This window comes from Rattus norvegicus, chromosome 19 (genome assembly GCF_021556685.1).
Source record: "Rattus norvegicus strain SHRSP/BbbUtx chromosome 19, alternate assembly SHRSP_T2T, whole genome shotgun sequence".
Taxonomy (NCBI): domain Eukaryota; kingdom Metazoa; phylum Chordata; class Mammalia; order Rodentia; family Muridae; genus Rattus; species Rattus norvegicus.
This window is the reverse complement of record NC_141552.1, coordinates 53,338,368-53,350,404: the sequence shown is the minus strand read 5'-3', so window position 1 is coordinate 53,350,404 and position 12,037 is coordinate 53,338,368. Positions and strand designations below refer to the sequence as shown.

The 12,037-nt window shown below is 45.5% G+C and overlaps 1 protein-coding gene across 2 annotated transcripts in view; it reads right to left on the bottom strand.

Annotated features, from left to right (window-relative positions):
• Hydin (Hydin, axonemal central pair apparatus protein) overlaps positions 1-6,877 on the bottom strand; it is a 345,749-nt gene extending 338,872 nt beyond the window's left edge. Inside the window, exon 1 of one of the 2 annotated variants that reach the window (XM_087594210.1) lies at positions 6,798-6,877. In XM_087594210.1, coding sequence (XP_087450336.1) covers positions 6,798-6,846 — 49 coding nt within the window. In that variant the 5' untranslated portion in view covers positions 6,847-6,877. 2 annotated transcript variants of the gene reach the window in all.
• Between the last annotated feature and the right edge of the window lie 5,160 nt (positions 6,878-12,037).

Sequence of the window (12,037 nt, the reverse complement as noted above, 5' to 3'; positions counted from 1 at the left end):
GATGTTCTCGATAAAACAATATGACGCATAAGTAAATACAACCTGTTACTCCTGGGGAATGGGCTTGAGAACCAGAGAGGAAGAGAAGGCTTTCATGTCTGTATTTCTGTAGAATTTTTCACAAAGCATGTAAGCAATGGTGCTAAAAGAACAGAGTAATGCCAAACATAATGCACGTGCACATGAAAATGGCATATACGTCCTTTAAAACGTCAATGAATCAGCGGAGGTTAGACAGATAGCTCACTGGTTAATCGAGAGCACTAGATGCTCTTCCTGAGGACCTGGGTACAGTTCCCAGCACTTGCATCTCCCAACCATCTGGAATTCCAGTTCCAGATCATCCAACACCCCTCCCCTGACCTCCACACGCCTCAAGCATGCATATGGTACACTGACATACATACGGGAAGGCACTCGCATACACACAAGATAAAAAACTGTAAAATAAAACATTATTTTGCATGACGACCTGGCTTATTGAAGGAAGCCAGGAGGTGTGGACAAGAAAGATTAACAGTTAAAGGCCAGTCTTGGTACAGAGTTAGTTCTAAGGCAGTCAGGACTACTTGTCTCAAATAGAAACAAAGCAAGACCTTTTTAACCCTCCCTGAAGTGTCAAAGAGCTAAAAGAGACCGCAGGGTGTTAAACAGGCCATCATGGAACTGTTGCACTGTGGGTAAGGAGACCTTGCAGATACTGCTGTGGGATCATCTGTTAGACGATGGGGACACTGGGCTCTGTTTGAGGTCGCCTTGCAGGGTTCAGGGAAGGTTTTAAGGCTGAGTCCCATCCAAAGCGTGCCGAGTGACAGGAGAGCTAGCCTCAAAGGTGGATTAGGACAAACGTGAACTTGTTCTGCTTAACCGGCCACAGTTGAACACAAACGACGTCTCAGTGGCGCTGATGAGAGAAGAGAGGTTGAAAAAAAAAGTGCCTGGGGCACCAGAGTCACCAGCTGACTCTCTACGCCATGACCATTCCAAACCATACCACCTGTGAGCTCCAAAGGTACCCAGGTACGTTTTATTTTGTTGTTTTGTTTTGTTTTGTTGAAAGGGAGACAGGGCAGGTCACTTCTCCAGGTGCCAAACACAGACAGAGGCAGATCCCTCCGGATGCCTGCCTTGTCTCAGTCACCAAGGAATACTTTCCCCGAGGAAGTGAAGTAGCTGGCTGCCAACGCGAGCAGTGTGTGGAGAGAGCTACCACACCCTGAGAAGAGCCAGCGAAACTCAGCACAGAAAGGGAATCTGGCAGATTAAACCTAAACAAACCATAATCAAAACCCAAACAAGAAGAAATTCTAATCACAGTTAAGAATGCGTTTGTCTAGAAGTCCAATGTGCTATCCATTGTGCCACACACCGTGGCTCAGGACCATCTATAATGGGTTCTATTGCCCTCTTCTGGTACATGGGCATACGTGCAAACGGGGTGTTCATACATTAATAAATATATTTTTTAAAGAATGCATTTGGTATGTATTTATCAGCAGTGGCACTTTGAACAAATGTAAGCCAAACAAACAAAGCCATCCCATGGCCCCAAGAGCCATCCCGCGTCCCAGAGAGCCATCGGCAGTTAAGATACGAGTCGCTCTTTCAAAGGACTGGAGTTCGGTTCCTAGCACCCACGTCAGGCGACTTACAACCACTGGAACTCCAGTTCTGGCCTCCAAGGATACTCACGCATCATCAGGGTCTCTTCTTTATTTGGTAGCCCACTCTCCCCGGGAGCTCTTGTTCCTGCCTAACCCTCCCAAGTGTGAGCTCACAGGCATGTACCCCACACCCAGCCTGAGCACCCCTGTTTTTAAAGATGCAGAGCTCTGTACAGAGTCTGGTGCAGAGCAGGGATTCTTAAACATTTTCCCTCGCAAACCCTTTGCACCTGGGAAATTCCCACACAACCATACGCACGGCGCTACATAAGGTAAACACAGAACACTGCTAATCGGTCATGAAGAAACTCCTTGGCATACATCTGGCTTTACCATTTATAAAAGGTGAAAGCAAGGTTGTGTGGCAGTGAGACGGGCTTGCTTTTTCATTTCCAGAGAGAGAAGGCATGGCTGGTGTTTGCCAGGCAGGAGAGAACCTCGGCAGTCGACAAGGCTGAGCCATTGTCTCGTTTCATAGTTGCTGATGCTAAGAAAGGCCCTTTGCACAAACATGTGGTTCAACGTAGATCTGGGGCCATTCCAGAAATTGCTGGAAATTCCGTATCGAATCTCAGGCTAGAAATTAGTTGTTGAAGCAGAGAGGCCCCACACCCCTGCACTTATGGGCAGCACTACCTAGTGGGTTATCAAAATAAATAAGTAAATAAAGAAATAAGCTGTGGGAGGAGTTGGGGAAAGCTGGAGCAGGAGCACGGATAGATATGGTCTTTTCTATTGTACATTTCATAATTCATTGTATACATGAGTGAAATTCTCAAAACTAAAGAGAAATTTTAATGATAAGAATAAAAGAATGGGGCTTACAAGATGTGTAGGTGATGCTGAAAGGGCCTTGCACACACGCCATTGACATTCTGGAAAGGAAAGGGGAGAGGCTGAGGCCGAGGTGGTGTTTGAAAAGAAGAAAACACACAAACCTCTGTCAATCAGTCATGAAGAAATTTATTTTATGATAGCTCCTTGGCATATATCTTGCTTCCCAAATCAGCACAGGACATCACCCCAAGTACGGGATACTGCTAAAGGAATTGTGACAAGTGCACAAGACAAATAAAATGAGAAAGGGGACAGAAGCAGGGGGAAATCCAATACGCCCCAGGAATTCCAAGGAGGACCAATCTAGTTGTCCCACAGGAAAACTGAAGCCCAAAGGATAATATGATTAGCATACTTGGAACCGTCCTAAGGGTGTGCTGCGTGTGGTCTAGCTCTGGGCAGAAGGACACAAGAAAGAACAAAGAGCTGGGTGGAAGATATTAGATATAAAAGTCAGTCCAGGGCAGGAGAGAAGGCTCAGTCCAGGACAGGAGAGAGAGCTAAGAGAACTGGCTGCTCTTCTGGTAGATATTTTAAAGCTTGGGGTTGCAGTGGCTTCTATCTAGGTAAAACAGGAGTTCAGCTGGCTGGTTGATGACCTCTTAGCCAATCAAAGACCCATCGGAACTTTTAACAAACATCAGAGGTGTGAGAAGGTAAAGGAGCCAGAGAAGCCAGGCCAATTTTGAAAAAGAACTCAAGCTACCTGATTCCAAAAGTCACTGTAAAATTATAAATATATGAAGTCTATATAAATATACAGTCTGTGGACTGGAGAGATGGCTCAGTGGTTAAGAGCACTAACTGCTCTTCCAGAGGTCCTGAGTTCAATTCCCAGCAACCACATGGTAGCTCACAACCATCTGTAATGAGATCTGATGACCTCTTCTGGTGTGTCTGAAGAGAGCGACAGTGTACTCATATATATAAAATAAATAAATAAATTCATAGATAAATATAAGTATATGTATATTTCTTAACCCAAATATATATATACATATATATACATATTCTCACATCTCAATTAAAAAATAAATAAAGTATGAGCCAGTCATATGAACAAAGGAGGTCAGTGAACATCTTTATCAGTGGTTTACCTACAGGTAAACGTATGTTGTTCAGTGTCATGGATCTTGAAGAATGCCAAGTAAAACTAGAACAGGAGGGTCAATGACATGGATCAGCCAGGTAGAGCTAAGGGAGCCTGACTACCTGGGTTTAGTGCCCAGCAGCCAAGGCAGAAGAACAGAAATGACTCAGGAAAGCTTGTGTCTGGCCTCCACATACATGCTGTGGTGTGCACACATTTCCTTACTCATAAGTTTAAGGCATAGTGTGCACACATTTCATACCTGCAGGGGTAGCTCAAAGTAACCAAATCATCCTGGCCCTCAAGGCTGTAGAACAGGTGAAACTCAAACTCCACACTGGTGGAAATGCAAAATGGTACCCTCACTTTAAGAGCCACGTGGCTGGAAGCCTTGTAAAATTGACATATTTACACTATAACCCAGAAACCCTCCAATTATTTACTAAAACAGTAATAATGTGCTGCAACACAAAGACGCATAGATGACTGTTTGTAGCAAACTCATTTACCCATATTAGCCAAATACCTGGAGTGAACCAATGCCCATCATCTGGTGATACATACAATTCAATAGAGTAGTACTCGGCCATAAGAAGGAATACTCTACTGTTAGCGTACACAAGGTAGGTCAATCTCGGAGGCTAAATAAAGCAAGCCAGACAGAAGGTTTTACGTATTTTATGATCCCATTATTTGGGGGATACAGAATCAGAAATCAGATCATTGTCACAGGCTGGGAGTGGGGAAAGAGGGCCTAGTGGATGCAAGGGAACTGTTCGAGCTACTAGAATAATTCTATATACTTACTGTGGTAGGTCAAGTTGTTACACGGACATTGTCTTTTTGAAGTCAGCTTGTGGAATTACACAGACAAACAGGAGATGTTTTAGAGTGCAAGCTATAGGTCAGTCAACCTGGTTTTAAAACAGTGTAACATAATTGCTAGTGTGTCATGGGCCCACAAAGAACAGTTGACATTTATTTGTTGTTATTTGGGTCAAATACAACTTCACGGGAAAAGTATCAAGAACAGTGTCCTAGCTTGGTTTCCGTTGCTGGGATAAAATATTATAACCGGAAGGAACTTTGGGGGCATAACGGGTTTATTCGGCTAAAGTGCCTTTACCTACTAAGGCTAAAGTCCGTCATCAAGGCATGCAGGGTAGGGACTGGACCACAGAGAAAGCTGCTTACTGAATAGCTCAGCTAGCTTTCTTTACAGCCCAAACCTGCATGACTATTAAGTAGGGCACTGCCCACAGGGGATTAGGCCCCTCCCACATCGATTAGCAATTAAGAAAGTGCCCCACCCCACCGGCCAGTCTGAACAAGGCAATTCTTCCACTGAGATTCTCCCTTCCCAGATAAACGAAGGTCTGTGTCAAACAGCTGATCAATATATAGGGAGGAAATATTAATTATTTCTCAATGAAACATACAGTGTATTAATATCCTGAGTATGCACAGTGGCCCCAATGCTCGAGTTTCTTTTCTGGTGCTTTGACAATACCAAACGCAACTTGCAGGAGGGGGGTTTCATTTCAGTTTATAGGTTACAGCCCATCACTGAGAGAAGTCAGACGGGTACTTGAAGGAGAACCCATACGGGAACACTGCTTGCCAGGTCACTGGCAGGCTCACGCCTAGCTAGCTTTCTTATACAGCCTGGGACCTCCTGTCCAGGGAACGGTACTGCCCACAGTGGGCTCAAGATGATTCCCCACAGACACGCCCACAAGCCAATTGTGAGACTCCCTTCTTAGGTAATCCTAGGCTGTGTCAAGTTGACAGCTAGAACGAAATGGATATCTAGAAATCAATATGAAAAAGGGCATCTGCATTTTAAAAGACAGTCGATTCACATCAGATTGTCAATAATGAACAGGTGCAGACTACTCGATCAGACTAGTAATCAGGGAAATACAAATAAGGTGACCGCATTCTTTTCCATCACGATGATAAAAGTTTTAAAGAATGAACATTCCAAGTGTTTGGCAGTATCCAAGGCAAGCCACACAAACAGAGACGATGAAGCTCACCGTACTGACACTTAGGCGAGTCAGAAAACAAAACAGGTAGCTTTAAAAATAGTTGGAAGGAAGATCAATGGTCCCAACTATTCTGTGAATGCACTGCAGACACAGCCGTGCAAACCGTAGAAATCACAGGGGTGTGTGAGTGCATGATGGTAAGAACAGAGCCTCCCAGCTCCGAGCCAAGCAAGGTGTGACCCCTCCACACCCCACGAACAGATGCTCTTCAGGAAGAAACTGGTGTGAACCTGGGGTCCCCAAAAACGCAGACTTGGTGGCCCATACATCCTCTACTGATTTGTGATGATTGGGGGAAAAAATCTAATACATTTTATAAAATGTCCTTAAGGAGTCCTGCATTTTTGGTGTTTCCGTGGCCGACTGGGTTATCCTGTATGAGTTTGGATTTTTTTTTTTAATTCGATCTTAATTAAGGTCTGGGTTCTACCACAGACGCCGTGTCTCCACTATTTATGTTCATTTAAAATAAAGCTTTTGTTTTATAATCTTCCTGACTATTAGACATGAAGTGGGGTCCAATTGCTTTAAGTAAAAATAAGAACTAAATCACAATCGTCTAATTAACTCTCGGGCGGTTGTAATGTTCCGACATGAAAACGAAACAACCCCAAGCAGAGTCCGGAATCAAGAAATTCAAGCACACACAGAACCCAGGGCCCTGAGGACAGCACAGAGCTACACAGCGCCAGTCCCCTGCTCCAATCCTGGGGCACTCTCTGAGCCCTAACTGCTGCGTTCACACACGGAGAGGCGGAGAGGCGTTAACTGTTGCCGCCTTGTTTCGCATAAGGGAATTTTTCCTTTATATAATCAGCCACACATTTGATCTTCGGGGTCATTTTGAGAACAGAGCAGGAACAGCTGGAGGGGCACGGGACCTGCCATTCATTTTCCTAGGGAGGAAAGACTGAAAGTGATTTGCCCAAAGCTGAAGTTAGAAGCGAGGTTACCCCCATTCCTGTGTTTCCGGGCGAGAATGCCAAGTACGGAAATCCCAGACCCCACAACTTTAGCGGCGTGAACAGTAGGGGCCAGCTTATCAGTCCCCATAAGCACACTCTTTCACCCCGAGGCCACTGAGAGATCCCGTAACCTCAGAATCCCAGGGCAACTCCACACCGCGCTCCCTGCCGAAACTGGGTTTCAACTCACACTCTCTGCATTTTTTGTGATCCACTTTTTCGTGCACTGCTGTGTCCATCTTGTTACCATCTGTTGCCACAGCAACCGCTAGGGTGGCTCACACTCTAACAAGAGCAACGTTGATTGGAGAAGGCGGGCGTCCCTAGCAACCGCCCGGTACCAAAACAAACGATTTTCTTTATAGTTTCCTGCTCCACAAACTTCCCATCCTTCCCAACGCCTTTCTTAGCCAGACCTTTCCTGGGTCTTCAAAACCACTTCACACATGATCTCCGCGAACACCTACCTCTCGGTGATGAAATACGGATCCCTCGCCCCCCCTTCACAGGAATGTTTATCCTTTGGTACTTATACCTCTTCCAGGGGTCTGCAATTGCCCTTCAGTTCTGTGCAGAAGGAATTGGAAGCAACTTCTAGGATGCTAGATGCCCATTGTATCCTGAAAGAATAACTTTTAGATGGATTAGCCCGTCTTCCTTTCTCAGACAGAAAATAAAGTGGTGTTCTTCCCAGAGTTCATTTACGTGTGTTTATTTCAATTAGCCCTTAAAACACCTCCCAAAGACTTTTACTAGTGATATTTCTTTACTCGTTCAGTTAAAAAAACATATCTAATGAACGCTATTATTGATCAAATATTAGTCACCAAGGGACTATTCTAGGCACTAAAAGATTACAACTGCCAAGAGGGTTTCACCTAGAGCTTACTCCCGGTATGCACAAGATTGTAGATGGTGTTGTGCATAATGTGGTCAACAGAGAGCTGGTGGCGAGGGGCGGGGTGGTGATTGCTGATCAGGGTGATCAGGGATGGCTTCTTTGAGAAAACAGCACAGAAGCCGAAGCGCCGGGAAGATAAAAGTGATAGACAGCCAAGGAGAGAGCAGGACAGAGCAGAAACAGGAAGTTAAGTGCCGAGCTGTGTTTGAGTTAGTCTACAAAGGGAGAAGTCAGTAAGGCTGCAGCAGAGGCGGCCTGGAGGGCTGTGATGAGATATAAGGAAAGAGCTCTTTGCAGAACTGGCCCCTCCTCCTCCAGTACCCAGTGCTCCTGTCCCCTGTCACACTCTATCATGTCACCCAATTTACTTCCTTCACAGACCTTCCTTAGTTTCTTTTTGCCCTGTGGGCTCCATCAACACAGACTGCATTATTTCTAACCCTGCACTTAAAATAGTAACTGGTCCAAGACGAACACCGAATAAATACTTGTTGGCTGCATGAAGTCCCACAACACAGTGCCAGGAATCAGGAGGACTGTAGGAGTATAAAAGAGTAAGACGGAAATGCCTCTGCCTTCAAGGGCTTTGGATGCCTGTGAAAGAAAGAAATGAATTGCAAACTATACTGGCAAAGTAACTCTGTGCAGGACTGGATGCTTCAGCTTCTGAGTGCCCCTAAAAGTTCCTTTACCCTTTCTATTGCATCTCACCTCAAGGTCACAAGTGTGAGTCCCTACTGTATACCAACCACTGATAAAGAGCCACCAGGACAGACATCAGCTCTGCCTGTGGAGCTTATGGTCTGTGAAGAGCATGCCCAGCACAGCCGACACTGGTGGCCATCTATGGCCTCCTGTGGCCACTGAGTTCTTGACACGTATCTGATCCTAACTAGAAGGTGAATTAAATGTGAATTTGGGTCATAAAGACTTTGAGGAAAAGAAGAATGAAAAAGACCTCTTTGCTAATTTAAAAAAATTTATTTCTTATTGAAATGACTGTTTTAGGTATGCTGGGTTGGATGTATTGTTAAAACGAACTTTCAATTTCCTACTGCTTAATATGGCTGTTTAAAGTGTTAAAATACATATGTGCCTGGTCTTTTTTTTTTTTCTTTTTCTTTTCTTTGGAGCTGGGGACCGAACCCAGGGCCTTGTGCTTGCTAGGCAAGTGCTCTACCACTGAGCTAAATCCCCAACCCCATGTGCCTGGTCTTAAATATGCACTTGACCATGCCTCCCTACTATGAGCTTCGTGCCAACTGAATATGCAAATGAACTCTCGATTTGATGTTAGAGCTGTCACTGGGGGCTTGGCCCGTGGAATAGCAAATTTCAGACAGACGAAGTAGACCAATATTTTTGCAAAGAAAACAAAGCCAACATCTCTCACAACCCTTTTGCATATACTGGGCATGTACAGGGTCCAGAAGGAAGCCGCTAGGGAAGATTTCCTCAGACATGGTTGAGACCTGACATCCTTGAACTTCCAGACAAAAGAACAGGGCTTTGAAGAGACCCCTTTCCCAAGAAGGTGTTCAGTGTTCTTTGTGGTGGGAAAGTGAAACATCTCTTCTAGACAATATTTCATGAAAGAGCAGCTCTTTCTATTCAGGGGTAACAAGGGCTATATGAACTTGGGGAGTGGCAGGATCGGGTAGGAGAGTGTAGAGTATTGACTGGAGCTCAGGTGCTGGGAATGCCTTGTTTGCAGGAAGAGGGATTCCAAGTGCTTACACCTGCAATTTGGCCTAGAGCCTATGTGACTCTCCCAAGAAGGAAAGAGGCAGGGCTCATTAGGCTACAGCTCAGGGCATGCAGGCTGAGAATAGGGAGAGAGAGTGATCCTTACTCCTGCTGGTCTCAAGATGAGATTCTGTTCCCAAGAGGAGATTTTCATAGTTGTGGATGCGTCTTGACCACACACTCTTGTTCCAGGCCTGTTCTCCCCAGTTGCATTTGCCCCACCCCCAGTCCATTTCTTCACTGGCATTAGAGACTAATTCTTCAGGACTCCAGCTCATACTGAAGATCGGCTGAGATATCCAGCCTTCTGGACTGAACAACTAATGGATTCTTGGACTTTGCATCAGTAGACAGCCATTACCGGACTAACTGGACCATAGTCTGTAAGCTGATCTAATAAATCCCCTTCACACACACACACACACACACACACACACACACAGACAGAGAGAGAGAGAGAGAGAGAGAGAGAGAGAGAGAGAGAGAGTGTTCTGTTCCTCTAGAGCACCTGACTATTTTTTTGTTTTCTTCGGTTTTGATTCTTTTAAGAGGGGGTCTCGTGTGGCACAGGCCTGTCTTGCACTGGCTGTTTAACAAAGGATAACCTTGAACTTCTGATCCTTCTGCAGCTGCTTCTCAATTGCTGAACTTACCAGCATGCGCCACCACTTCTCGCTCATAGCTTTCAGTTAAACACTATGGAGACCGTTTGACGCCTAATCGGGTCCAGAGGTGCCTTGGCCTCTGACTGTGTTTATCCACAGGAAGGGAAATAAATTGACTCACAAAGAAACTTCAAAGAGACACTAAATGGCAAAAATAAAGTTGCTTTATGAATACAGCCCACGAGTCATATGAGTTTGTCTTAAAGGTTACATAAGAAATATGAGATGGACTTTAAATATGGGCAGAGCCACAGCGTGCTCCTCCTGAAGAATACAGTGGCCGTGTAATGTTAGAGATCGAATTGAAACACCTATTCTTCCTCCAGCAAGGAGATAGTTATGCAAAGTTGCAAGACACCTCAGCCTCAGACCTTAGACAATCCCCTGTCCCCAGAGAGCTTTCTGGGCCTGCTAGGAGGAGCAGGCAGTGGCACTTGGTGGCTCTGGCTTCTCGGGGGGCATCTGCAGCTGATGCACGATTACAGAAGCCTGAACTGAATGATATTCTTAGCACCAGATAGACGGGCAAGGAGGTGGGGGATGGGGTGGGGGGAAGGGTAAACAAGCACAAAACCAAATAGCCTCTTAGATGGTGGCAGACATCTCACTAAAGGCTGACAATGGTATTAAAAATCAGACCAAATTCATGGTTTCTATTCCCTTGAATCTCCCCTAAGTAAAGAGTGTAGTGGAAAGGAGACTGGCTTTTTCCTTAGTCAGACTCCTAAAGGACAGCATGCTTGGATCGGAGCTAGCACAGGAGCCAGCACTTTCCTAGTTCTAAGGTGTTAACATATAATTGAGCCAGTACACAGTGAAGCCTACAGGCTGAGCCATCTTCAGACTAGAAAGTGTGAAGGAAGCCAGATGCCGGAGGAGCCCCCATCCCACAAAGCCTACTGAAGCAGGAGAGGGAGCTGGGAGAGGACTTTGGAGGTGAGCAAGAAGAAAACCACACCAAGCATCGCAGAGATGAATATTGAACAACACTCTTTCCACACCGCAGTTACTCAGTACAGGAACCGGGATGGTCCTTTCCATCAGTGACAATGTAGATTCTACCATTGGTACCCTCAGAAGTTGCTGCTACAACTTTCTGTACTTGTCACCCCCACTTCTCTAAAAGTCGGGGTAACTGCCATCAGCGCATTCTTAAAGGAGATGGGAGGTTTGCAGTGATGAGTCAGACAGCTGCATAGGAACCCAGTTCTCTTGTGGCTCAAATGTCTCTCTCTCTCTCTCTCTCTCTCTCTCTCTCTCTCTCTCTCTCTCTCTCATTTTTTTTTTTTTTTACTTCAGACCCATCTTTCTCTGCTTCTCAATGCAGATCTATAGCCGAGTTGTGGGATGGCTCCCACAAGCCCCGCCCTCTCCTGTGCGTCTCTGTCTCTGAGCACAGAGGTTTGAATACTGTCCTAAACTCATAATCTTTATGCCCTGATGCCCAGACTCTGCAAACGATACCTTATTTGGGAAAGTAACCTTTGCAGGTATAATTAGGTTAAGGGTCTTGAGATGAGATCATTCTGAACTCACCTACTAGATCTTAAACCCAAGACCTCATAAGAAATAGAATGGGAAGGACCCAGAAAGAAGAGGTGCCCAAGTGATCAGAGTCAAGGATCAGTGGTGCAGCTGCAGAAGCTAGGAAACACCAGAAGCTGAAAGAGGACGAGGAGCACCACCATGTGAGCCTCCCAAGGGGAGAGCGCTTTGGCTGACACCATGACTTTGACCTTCTAATCCAGAACCATGAAAGAGTACATTTCTGCTCCTTTTCGCCACCCAGTTTGTGACCATTTGTTGTCACGGAAAAGTAATAGAAGGGGCCCTGGGAGATGATTCTGTGGGCAGGAGCACTTACTGGAAAAGCATAGGGACCAAGCTTAAATCCTCAGCATCCATGTAAAAAGTCAGACGTGGTCAGGTGAGCCTGTAACCTAAGCACTATTAGAATCAGAGACAGGGAGTTTGCTAATTTCGAATTCAGTGAGTGGCAGACCCCATATCAAGAAGATAAAATGGGGAGGGATTGAACAGGTGGCTGCAGAGAGAAAAGAGGAAGATGGTCAGTGATGTGGGAAGAGGTTTATTGGTGTGTATGCAGGTAGGTGTGTA